This window comes from Macrotis lagotis, chromosome 1 (genome assembly GCF_037893015.1).
Source record: "Macrotis lagotis isolate mMagLag1 chromosome 1, bilby.v1.9.chrom.fasta, whole genome shotgun sequence".
Taxonomy (NCBI): domain Eukaryota; kingdom Metazoa; phylum Chordata; class Mammalia; order Peramelemorphia; family Peramelidae; genus Macrotis; species Macrotis lagotis.
In genome coordinates, this window is record NC_133658.1 from 735586159 (window position 1) to 735599060 (window position 12902).

Consider the following 12902-nt stretch of genomic DNA (forward strand, 5'->3'; position numbering starts at 1 on the left):
TCACTGCTCAAACAATACCTTTGGTGTACTTTAAGACTTCCAGCACCAGAAGAATAAGTTTGTGACAAATAAAATTTGTGACTTTCTCTAGTAGTTCACAAAACATAGAGGAGAACTAAAATAGACCTGCATTCACAGAAAGAAGCCACTCAGGTAACTAGAATCCTCAGAGCTATACTGGCTTGTCAGAGTTCTTACCTGGTTCTCTTGTTCTTCCTTACAACAAAATTGCTTAGGGAAAGAAATCCTGCTTTTCCAATGAGTAAATCTGGATTTGAATCTTGTTCATGTCACTCATTAATCCAAGTGACTTGGAATATAATTGTTGTTGCCTTCCTGTTTCACAGATTTCATTGCTCTGTCTTTCCAAATGTGCTAACACTTTGGACCACTGAATGAACTTCTCTCCTGGACCAGAATTCTCTTCCCTCCCTCATCTGAAAAGCAACTGTCTCCTGGGAGCATAGGAATATGTAAGAATGGAGCAGCAACAATAATAACCAGAATCATGGCAACTATACCAGTTGGAGTGGTGATCATGGGAAAAGAGAGGATGCCAAAATCCTGAAAATTGCAAAGGAGAGTAAAAGTCAGTGACTTAAAGGAATCACCAATAGAGAAGATACAACAATAAACATGCTTGTGTTTCCTTCAATTTAATTCTTAGCCTTTCTATTTAAAACATCACAAAAGATGTCAACCGAAGGCAGGCAGGTGGTAGATTTTGTGACCTCACCATTCAGTCATTGAGAACCGGGATAGGAACTTCAATTCACCAGAGTTGACTGGACAGTCTCCACCCTATATAAAAACCTTATCTATCTATCTATCTATCTATCTATCTATCTATCTATCTATCTATCTATCTACTTATTCACTATCTATCTATGTATCTATCTACTTATTCATTCAGAGATGTCTATAATTTTCATTTGGCTGATTGTCAATGCTTGGACAGAAATAGTTCTAAAACATAATAAGCAGATAGTACACAGCCTTGGAAATAACCATCACAGAACACAATGCAGACCTAGGGATGGTGCATGCCCTTTGGGCTTAATTTTTTAGGGGTGTAGACAGATGTAAATGACTTCGGGGAGGGAGTCTATACCAAATCAAGGCCAGATGGTAACACAGTTGTGAGTTCTGTGATGAGCTGAACTTTTCCATCCATGGGGGGAGGGTGTGCTGGTGGTCCCACTTTGGGCTCAGGGAAGTACCAAGTCTAGAGGAGGGATGTAAAAGGAGACTGGAATTTTATGGAAAGAGTTGAGGGAATGCGATTGTTGTCTATTCCAGTAATCAGCTTTAGTCTTGGTTGTCTACATGAGATAAGAGGAAGAATATGCACTACCAACCCCTAAGCCGGGCCCAAAGTGGGTTAGGTTATATAAACCCTTCTGGGGAGGGGAGGAGGTCTTTTATTTTTGTGGCTTTTGCAGCAGCAGCAGCAGCAGCAGCAGCAGCAACAACAACAGTGGCTCAGGTTGATTTAGAATATGGATGACAGTGGCCTGGCTCCAGCCCGTGACTGACGAAATCTGCTTATCCCTCTTGGTTACCATGGAGATGAGCAGTAGCAGCAGCAGCAGCAGCAGGAGCAGAGAGGCTGTCAGGGAGAGAATCGGCAATCAGGCATCAGTGGGGGTCTGCAGGAGGAAGGAGGAGGCAGAACCGGGGACACACACAGCAGACATGGACTTGCATTGTGACTGTGCCGCCGAAACTCCTGCAGCAGAGCAGCCCTCTGGGAAGATTAATAAAACCGCTTTCAAATTATTTAAGAAGAGGAAATCGGGTGGCACCATGCCCAGTATATTTGGGGTAAAAAACAAAGGGGATGGGAAGAGCTCGAGTAAAACAGGGATGGTGAGAAGCAAGACTCATGATGGATTAGCAGAGGTGTTGATGCTGGAAAGCGCCAAGAAGGAGGAAGCGGGCAGCGGTGGCGGGGGCAGCGGGGACCAGCCCAGCGCCGATGCCCAGCCCAGGGCTGCGGTGACCAGTGTGAGTGCGTTAGCCAACAGCTCGGTGGCCAAGTCCCACAGTTTCTTCTCGCTGTTAAGAAAGAACGGGAGATCTGAGAATGGGAAGGGGGAACATGCAGATCAAAATAAGGCTGGCAGCAAACAAAAGAAAGGGCTGAAGGGGATCTTTAGCAGTATGCGCTGGCATAAGAAGGATAAAGCTGGAAAGGAAGAGGAGAAGGAGGAAGCCTCCGAAATCCAGTCCAGCCTCATTCTGCCGGGCTCGCTCACAGCCAGCTTGGAGTGCATCAAGGAAGAAATTCCCAAACCTTTGTGTGAACCGGAGAACCCCTGCAAGGAAATTAGGAGAGAGCCATCCTGTGAGTTCCGAGGAGGGGAAGAGGGGAAGGAGTCAGCGGACAAGCCCGAAGTGAGGAATTCTGGGGAGCCCCTCAGCCCGGGGTTACATAACAAAAACACTCGGGGAGAGGATGCCCCTGGGCATCGGCAGGAGGAGAGGCACCGAGAGGCGCGGGAGCCCGGGACTGGGGAGAGCCGGACGGCCCAGGATGCTGCGAGAACAGGTGACGTTCCAATAAAGACTATCCCCCTTGTTGAGCCTGGGTGTAACAGTGGTCCTGACTCTGCCGCCCCTGACCCTTCCTCTATTGATCCACCCTCAGAGCCATCGATTGATCGTATTTGTTTGATGTTTGCTGACGTCACTTCACTGAAAAGCTTTGACTCTCTTACAGGCTGTGGAGATATTATTGCGGACCAGGAGGATGAGGCAGGTGCCAGCTGCGACAAGAATGCTTCTGGGACAGGCAAGCCAGCTCCCTCCAAAAAGAACCCCAACATGGTGGCCTACCAAGGAGGAGGGGAGGAGATGGCCAGCCCAGATGCAGCAGACGACACCTACCTCCAGGAATTTTGGGACATGTTATCCCAGACGGAGGAGCAAGAAGCACAAGAGCCCCAAGGTGTCACAGCCAAGGCAGCCGCAGGAGCGACCGCCAAGGAAACCAAGGTAGTCCCTGAATCCTCCAAAAATGGTAGGGGTAAGGAGGGAGCTAGGGATGGCTCCTTGGTCAAAAGGAGTAGAATCCGCAGGATTCCCATCGAGCTGCATCAGAAGGAGGATCCCAAGCACCGGGAAAAGGAGCAGCAGGAAGGTATCCCCAATAGTGATGAGGGCTACTGGGATTCGACTACTCCTGGCCCTGAGGAAGACAGTACAAGCAGTATCCAGAAGGAAGGGATCCCCAGGGATAGCTACAGTGGGGATGCTCTGTATGATCTCTACACAGATCCAGATGAAACTCCAGTAGGGCCACCCTGTGATGAAGGAGTAACCTGCTTGTCTCGCTTAAAGCCTGTGTCTCCAATAACCATAACATGCCCCCTGAAAACCCCCAGCAGTTTGATCAAGGACTCCAAGATCCCCATCAGCATCAAACACCTAGCATCCCTTCCTGCCAGCCATCCTGTGGTACACCATCACCCGACCAAGAGTGAGATCCCCAGAACAAAAATTCCCGTTTCCAAAGTGCTGGTAAGAAGGGTCAGCAACAGGGGTTTAGCTGGGACTACGATCAGAACAGCAGCCTACCATGAAGGTGCCAAAAAGTTATAAGACCTTGAAAGCCAAGAGAGACCACATCATAGGAATGGCAATTTCACCGGAAACCACTAAGGAAAGTTTTGCTTATTTAAGGAAAATCTTCTAAGACAGCCCCTTTCTACAGAGCCTGGGCTGGAATTATTTATTTATTTTTTTTGGGGGGGGGGGGAAGGGAGAGGGGAAGTGCTACCCTTCAGTTCCCCCCACCCACCCTCAAGATGTCATTGCAGATTCTTTTCAAGCACTTTTTTCTTTTCTTTTTTACCTTTGTATCATGCTTTGGGAAGCACTAAACACTTGGATGGAGATTACGTTTTTCTTGCCTTTGCAAAACAGGACATTAGCAGTCTTTAGCAAGCATCTAGCCATGATGCTAAGTTGTGCCAAGAGTTGTCCAGAATGCCCAGGGTACAGCTCAAAGTGAAAAAGAGGGCTCTTCAGTATACTCTTCTCTCTTTCTCCCCCTAAGTAGAGGAAATTATTCTCTGCTGTTACCACTGTTTGGGGGGAAAACCACAGAGTGAATCAGTGATTGACCACAGACATAACTTGATTTTTGGTTGCTAGCTATGAAAAGAGATGGATTTCTACTACCAGAAGGAAGAGGGGATGGATATATATATATATATATATATATATATCTTTTTATAAATTTTGTTCTGTTGGTTTAGATCAGTTGTAATGAGGAGTAACAGACACATCTAGCTCAATGGTGCAGATTTTTGCTTCAATATTCATTCATTGCAGGAACCAGGATCAGGGAAATATTTCATTAAATGCCAATAGACAGTACTTTTTGCATTTATAAAATACAACATTCTTCATGTGTAGATGCTTATTTTACAGTTTGACATTTTACAAAACCTGTCAGTAAAATCCAGAGTTAAAGCATCAGTTTTAATAGTTAGACAAGATAATTGTCTTAAACCCAATGTTATCCTTTGATGTAAGACTGTAAGCTGGAGCAAATCTATTTGTTTAAGTGAATTCTCTTCCTTAGTCTGTGGCTGTTGGTGGGGGGTTGGCTGGGCCTTGCCTGTTGTAACAATCTGTCAGAATTCTTGCAACAAAATCCCAATTTTCGGGGGTTTGTTAATTTGGCTTGAAAGGTTTCTGGCTCCAAAGTCAATTCTCAGTTTGAGGAGATGAAGATGGGGAGCTTTTAAAGAAAACAATGAAAGAAAAAAGAATGTATCTGGCTGTTTATGACATTTGGCTTTTGTTTTTAGTCTTAATGACTGACCCAGGTGGTTCAAAAGATGAAATTGTCAAGTTTGTGTATAATGGATATTTTTATGCCAACTTTTTTTTTTGTAAGTGGCTTCCATGTAAATGTGTATTGTCTAATTTTTCAAAGAGGAAATTTATTTCATAATGATTTGTCCAATGTCTACTTATAAGTTTGGTTGATAGATTGAAACAGCTCCTAGGTTGCCATTAAGGTCTAATGATTAAATAATATGCATTTTGAAACAGATTACTTTTTTTAAATCAATAGACCAGACTGTCTACAGGGAGATGTTTCAGTGCATCAGTATTAGACAGAGTTAAATGAAGCTATAAATATTTAAATGATGTAAACACTTCAGCATAACCACACGTTTACCTGAGTGCTTTCATATGTGATTAACTGCTACTTACAAACTTTTTAAACTTTATTTTTCTGCTATCTATACAAAGCAAGAGGGAAATTTAAATATATGATTACATTTTTGATAATATTAAGGATATAATATAAAATATACCAAGATAGAGGAAATGCAAATTTGTATCAGAAGGTCAATGATCTTTCTTAAAAACCTTTTCTGAGGGGTAGCTAGGTGGTGTAGTGGATAAAGCACTGGCCCAGAGTCAAGAGTACCTGGGTTCAAATCTAGTCTCAGACACTTAATAATTACCTAGCTGTGTGGCCTTGGGCAAGCCACTTAACCCTGTTTGCCTTACAAAAAAACTAAAAAAAACCCAACTTTTTCTGCTGATCTGATAAGAGAATAAGGAAGAATTGATTTGTTTGACTTCTTAGAGTCAGACTCCTGACTTTTTTTGCTTTCTGGCTGGTATATCCTTAATGTTATTTTGAAGTAATGTTTTAATAATTGATTTCCTTTTGCTGTCTATATGCGTGATCCTGTTACCCACAGTCACAGCCTTAAGTATTTTGTACCCATAACTAGAGCACACACAGAGGCAAAATATCTCGCTCCTGCTTACAGACAGACAGACAAACACACACACAGACACACACAGACACACACACATGCACACACACACACACACATTCATATGCTCATTTATTTAGTCATGCATAAACTGACAAAGCTAATAGGTTCCCACTTTGAAAGATTCTGGCAATTATTTTTGGTTCAGGAAGATGGGTAGCATTTGACTCACTACTGGCTGCTAGATTTTGAAAGCCTAAAAAAAATGTAATACATTCTCTCAAATGAGAGAAAGAACATAATTTCAATCCCACCCAAAAGACAAAGAATCTTTTTTTCCCATCTCGTTTTTTCCCCCTATACAAATCATATTCTCCTCTGCATGAATATGCAAAAAGTTATATTTGTCTACTTGTACAGGAACTGAAAGTTGAGAGAGAGAGAGAGAGAGAGAGAGAGAGAGAGAGAGAGAGAGAGAGAGAGAGAGAGAGAGAGAGAGAGAGAGAGAAAGAGAAAGAGAAAGAGAACAACACTGGGGAATTGTGGTACATTTTAGGGGCTGGAGGGACCAGATCACAGAATTATAAAGACAAGGGCACATCATTTAAACATTAGGGAAAATACATTTTCAACTAACATGATTTTAAAATCCACTTCTTCATTTACATCAATGAATTTGTATATCATATTCTCTTTGTTATAAATAAGGGAAACTTTACCCAATGATTATCTAGTTACTCAATATTAAAGATATTTTTATTTCTTTCTTTCCCTTTCTCCATCATTTTCTTTCATGTTTCTCATTTATTTTGCCCCCAAAGAATTCTATCTCCATCATTTGAAGGAAAGAGTCAAGTGATGGGTTGTGTAACACTTTCTGTGATACTTTATTGGGAGGGTAATGGGGTAGTAAGAAAAGAAAGGTCAATTCTTTCACAGTCATGGATGGAGTCATTTCTGTGAGGCTGACAGCCAATTCATTGTGCATAGAAGACTCTGGATTTCATTTCTTAGTCTGTGGGACTATATTTTCTAAAGATTTAAGTATTTCTACTTTTCACTACATCCTCTGAGTATCATTTAATTGCCTTGTAATGATGATATTTTGAATAATATTTATAAGAGGACAACAGAGCTGAAAGTTGAAGCATGTTAGCCTGATATAGTTTCAACACAACTGACATTTTCAGCAAAGAGTTGGTTAAATCTAACCTCAGCATTAAGGGTGAGTATGCAGCCTAGTTTAGTAGAGAGTGTTGAACCTGGGTATCAGGAAACTGAACCTGGGAATCAGGAAGATTTGGGTTCAGATACATCTCTGACACAAACAAATTATATGACCTATAGGCTAATCCTGTAACCTCTCAGACCCTCAGTTTCTTCAGCAGTAAGATGGGAATAACAACACCTGTTGAACTACTTTTAAGAGTTTTTTTTTATCAGGTTTGGGTGAAAGTTCTTTGCAGATTTTAAAGCATTAGATGAATCTTGAATGTTTAGTCAATCAACAATTGTTTACTTAGTACAGAACACCCTAACTCAAATCCAATTTATGTGCTTGTCATAGCATCACTTCCCTGATGTCATAGTCTTCTTTGAAGATGAAGGACAAACATCATCATCATTGTTTATTAAAAGCTCCCATCATGTGATAGGTATTGATGGTGATTGTTATTATTAGAGGGCTCTGAGTCACTTCAGTTGAACAGCTAAGCAATTTAGTGGTTGTCAGTCCAATGAGCTATCTGACATGCTATGTTATCTCTTATAGACACAACCTGCTTTTGCACATCTCTATGACATGTATGTTATTATATGAAATAACTCTCTACTTGACTGTAACTGTTGCTCTTATGCCTCAATTGACAATTTGGAGAAATGTTTTACCAAAGCAGTTTTTATGAACATGAAGAATTTTCCACAATAGTTACAATGGAATAGGAAAATAACATTAAAGTCAAATTTAGATCTAGAGTTCATTTTCTATAAGTAATCTGCTGTTAGGAATACTAATCTGCTTAATGCCTGTGAAGCTGGTGACTTACTGAATCCAAATTTCCAGTCATTAGCATTGGAGGGAGTCTTCAATGACTTGCACCCAAATGAGCAGCACGTATGGTATCTACTGCCTCAATAGTCACCGAGGTAACCATGTCCTTTCAGGTCCCCAGGATCCCTTTGTCTGAACTCTGTACAACTTTTCATTATTTCACATTTAGCTTAGCTCTATGCTCAAATGGAAGCTAGCCAATGTTCACCTTGGATGGAAAAAATAGATTAAATCTTGATTAATGCTGGGGATGGAAGGTGGGGAGGGTGATTTAATTTGCAACTGATCCTCCTAAAAGAACAGCCCAATGTTCAAATATCCAAGAGGAAAAAGATAAGGCAATATTAATATCAAGGCAGAGTTCTTCAAATGACAATGCATATGCTCTGTGGATATTAAAAATACAAATGTGGTTTTTTGTAGTTATCATTTTAGCCATTTTGATGGAGCAATAGCAATTACATTAATATTATTATTGTTGACAATAATAATAGTAAAAGCCTTCATTTAGTATTTTTAGGTTTGTGAATCCCCTTACACATTTTATTTGGTTGATATTTTCCCCAATAAATTGCCCAGATAGATGCTTGATCGAATTGATTTCACCAACCAGTTGTTTTGGAAATATCTCTTCAGTTCTATAGAACTCTTTTTCTAAAACATTATATAGTCTAGGATTGTCTCATTCTGAGTGGAGCCAACTTAGAAGCTCCTCACTCTTTTTAAGTACAGGCTTTCTTCTCTTTGTTCCAAGCAGCCTAGTGTTAATTGCTCCAGGATGGGTTAGAATGATCACTTTGTATATGGATACTTTTTGAATTAAAGAGGAAACTGGCACAGGAATCCAGAATATTAATACATTAGCATGTTTTATGAGGTCTGCATAGTGCTTTGTACCTGCTCTCGGGTATTCAGAATTTCTGCCTTTTATCCCACAAATATGTAGAGTTTTCTTTCCTGGATATTGTATAAGCCATTGGTTTGTTCATTGGGTTTTTGGCCTGGGCTGAGGCATTCATTCCTATTTTAAATGTCCCATTAAAATTTGCTCCCACTTATATTATCAGGACATTCCCATTTCCTGTAAAAATCTGTGTCCTTAAAAATTAGGAGAAAGGCATATTTGTTTTCTTGTTATCAGTAGTGGGCAAGTGATCTTATTATCATTAGGAGGAACAGGAAGGTCAATTCCATGTAATTTAACAACTGTTTAGGTGATTTAATGACACTATGTGCATGATGAGAGTCTAGCAATGGGTAGATGGCTCTCCTAGGAGCAGGAAGATCTGAGTTCAACTTAGTCCTGACATACTGACTGGGTATCCATGGGCAATTCTAAGACAATAAATTGTGCATGAGGTGCCAATTTTTATTGTTGAAGAGAGTATCTATATAAGGAGTTCCCCATTCACAGATGAAATTATAAGTCCATATTAAAACATAAAAAACTTTATATTCAAATTACAAAGATTCAAATGATCCCCCCTTGGAGCTTACAATCTGCAAGGTTAAGTGATTTAGTAAAGAGAAAAAGCGTAATTCCTAAAGCTGATCCTAGCTTCTACTCCCCACTCCAACCCCAGGAATCATCTACCCATTTCATATTTTCATTCTCCCTTGAAATTCAACTTGAATATGTTTGAATGATTGGGGATCAATGTTCAATAGGGTGATTGATGACCTTTGCCAGAAGGTGACTAAAAGGGGAGAGATACAAAAACCACAATCTGATCCGTTGCTTGAAAAACAAAACTTCCCAGTCAAAAATGTCAGTGTGTTGATGTTTTTGACTCCTCAGAGGGAGACATTGATTTTGCAACTTTGCCTTACTCAGAAGATTTCCTGACGATTCTTTCCTGGGACTGCTCTTCAAAAGCCTTTTCTCTAAGATAACACTTCAGAGGAGACAGCTTACTGCAACAATAGTCACTTATAAGGTCTGTTATTATCTAACTGCCCATCTTTTTCTTTTGGGGGATGATTCTGAGAAACCTCCTCTCATCTATTGATATGCAAGCTGACACATTTACAAGAGGAGGCCAAGTAGTCTATAATTGCACCACAACTGAAATGTGGTACATTTTATAGATGGTGGTCTTTGCTGTCTTGTTCTTGGGTCTCTTTAGTAAAACTGACAACACAAACATGGCCCTACAGGATATGGGATGTCTTCAGTAAAGGATGTTTTCTCTTTCACCCCTCTCCCTTTCCAATCTCTGCCTATTTCTCAAAGAAGGCCAGAGATGGAGAATCTCCCATTTTGGTATTATCTAGCCTGGCCTTAATGAACAGAGCTATACAAAGCCCAGGGAAAGAAATTATTACAAGAGTTCAGAACCATTCACTGTCACTTTCAGTCTGCAGGCTCAATGGGAAGATGTTAACCCCTGCCCACAAAGCTGAAAACTGGTTTTGTGTCTGAGATTATAGAGCTCCTAACTACTTAACAGAAAAAAATCTGTTCTTCTTCTATAGTTAGTAGGCAAACACTCCATTTCCCTTTGAAGGTATCTCCCTTTTTTGAGATTAACATTTAACATACAGACAGAATCTTTTCTGTTGTCATGGTAATAGGTTTCCCGATAGAAATTCAGCCATTCTGAACACGTTTCCTTTTGTTTTTCTTCTTTCAAAAGCCCCTCCCAGGCTTGTCTCTTATTCTCAGCATGCTCCAGTGGTAGCTAATGGAGGCATCCCCCTCTTTAATGTAACTTGTAATTGGGGAAATGAGAACCTGGTTCTTTTCAAAAGCCCTGTGTTTTCTGTCGCCTCTAAATCGTGGCCAAACATATTTTTCGACTTGCAGATGAATATCTTTTCTTTGCAACTTTTGGAGGTAGTTTCAAGGTACAATTTTGTTCAAATTTGCTTATAGCAAAGAAACTGACTTTGTTTTTGAATTAGAAAGATAAACTCAGTTTTTTATGGTTTATGGCTATTTATTTAAATGAATTCTGTTCAGTTTCCAGTGATTTCAATAGTGATGTTCCCATCCACATCCTGCTATGGACCCCCTTATCTCTCAGTTTTAAACTATACTTCAATATTTAGATGGATCTATGATCTTATTATTAGTGTATTTCCTCCTAAGATGCAGATGCAACCCATCTCAAATTCTGTGATCCTTGTCCATAACTTCTCATGAATTTTGTACAAGGAAAGTCATCCAATGTGCTGGAGACCCATCCTTTAATTCTCTTGATATAAAGTGGATTTCAGTCTCTAGGACTTCACTTTCCTTTTCTGCAAAATTAAGTGTATTAGACTAGATGATCTCTGAGGTCTCTTAAACTGTAAATCTGTAATCCTACTGCCTACCCCTTACTTATTTAAATTTTTACAAACTCCTTTAGAGTTCTTCTCTTGCCCAATTTTTCATTGAGAATCTGTTGCAGCCTTCTCATGCCCATTATGCATCTCTACATTGTCCCTGGAGTTACCAGAAATTTTTAATAAGTACATTCAAAAAGTTCAAGTTTCCCAGGGAAAGTTGGCTTGTTCAGTGTTATGTTGCAAGTGGCTTTCCTAGGAACAGGAGGTGGAAATATAATCTTGACACACTTTAAAGTATTATCTGCTTTATTATAATTTTCTTTATCCCCTTTCTTACATCTAGAGACAATCATCAAAACAATAAATCAAACCCTGATTTGTAGCATTTGCTAATTTCCAAGGTATAAGTGCTCACACTGAAAATTTAACAATAGGCTCTCAGGAGTAGGTTTGAGCTGGCTCCAGAACACCCCAGCTTATATGTAATCTAAAACAAATGATATCTTGAGTGTAAAGTGTGAGAATCTAGCAGTTTTTCTCATTCAAGTCTTACACTCTTCAACTTTGCTATCCCATGGTCAATTTAGATTTATTGTTGCATCTACACACATATTTTATAACCTTGTGTCCACTTCAGCTGCCCTTTTTAAAAATATTACTTAACAGATGATAGCTATTGAAATGTTGAGGTTACAGGTTCTACATTCTGTTTGACTTTATGAGCTAGAAACATTGTGGTATAAGGAAGAGAGCACTGGAATAGAAATTAGAAGATCTGGTCTCTTGTCTTGATTCTGACACTAGTTACCTATAAATGGGAGCTTGGGCAATCTTCTGATTCCCTTGGGGCCTCAGTTTCCTCATCTGTAGTAAATGTAATAGAATCTAAGCTTCCTGAAGGTAAAAAATGTTTTTTAATCTGGTTTGAAGACTTGCTCACATCTCTTTTTACAAGTACATTTGAAAATTTACATCAGTAGTCACGTTAGCCAATAAACATTTATTGCTTGTCTACAATTTACCAGGTACTATACTAAATGCTGATTTATAAAAAGAGGCAAGTGACAATCTCTTCCCCTCAAGAACTCACAGTCTATTTGAGGATTTTTTTGTTGTTGTTGTGTTTGCAAGGCAATGGGGTCAAGTGACTTGCTCAAGGTCACACAGCTAAGCAATTATTAAGTATCTGAGGTCTGATTTGGACCCAGGTCCTCCTGACTCCAGAGTTAGTGCTCTATTCACTGCACCACCTAGCTGCCCCAAGAACTCAGTCTAATGGACAAACAACAATGTTCCAAACAACATATAGAAAATAATAAACAGTAAATATCGATAAAGGGAAGGCACTAGGATTAAGAAGAATTAGGAAAGACTGACTAGAATGTGGAATTTTGATGATGATGATGATGATGATGTTTGTCCTTCATTCTTGAAGAAGACCATGGTATCAGTGACATGCTCATGGATTTGAGAGAGGGAATGCTGTAAATTCATTAATCTCACTTTCTTCTCCAGGGCCCTCTGGATCCAGTGGCCAGATGTAAATTGGGATGACTGGAAATGGCTCTGGATGTGAGACAATTAGGGTTAAATGACTTGTTCAAGATCATACATCTAGTTAGGGTCAAGTGTCTGAGACTACATTAGAACACCTGCCCTTCTCACTTCAAGGCCAGTGTTCCACCCAGCTGCCCTTTGTTGAACATTCCAGACATGGAGGATAGCCAGTGAAAATTCCTGGAATCAGAAGATGGAGGTTTTTATTTGTGCAACAGCAAGAAGGCCAGTGTCTAGGTGATGCAATGGATAGAGTTCTGGACCTGGAGTCA

General features: G+C 40.0%; 1 protein-coding gene across 1 annotated transcript; it reads left to right on the plus strand.

Annotated features, from left to right (window-relative positions):
* Window positions 1-1503: 1503 nt before the first annotated feature.
* On the plus strand, window positions 1504-10039 carry AMER2 (APC membrane recruitment protein 2). The gene is made up of 2 exons (XM_074216199.1): window positions 1504-2551; window positions 2723-10039. Exons 1-2 carry the CDS (start codon window positions 1504-1506, stop codon window positions 3601-3603), a joined length of 1929 nt encoding a protein of 642 aa, XP_074072300.1. The 3' UTR covers window positions 3604-10039.
* The last annotated feature ends 2863 nt before the right edge of the window (window positions 10040-12902 follow it).

Excerpts from the sequence above, each read along its gene's own strand:
- AMER2 (XM_074216199.1), top strand. The coding sequence starts at position 1,504 with ATGACAGTGGCCTGGCTCCAGCCCGTGACTGACGAAATCTGCTTATCC. Across the intron at positions 2,552-2,722 it reads CCAGGATGCTGCGAGAACAG|GCTGTGGAGATATTATTGCG; the intron begins GTGACGTTCCAA and ends ACTCTCTTACAG.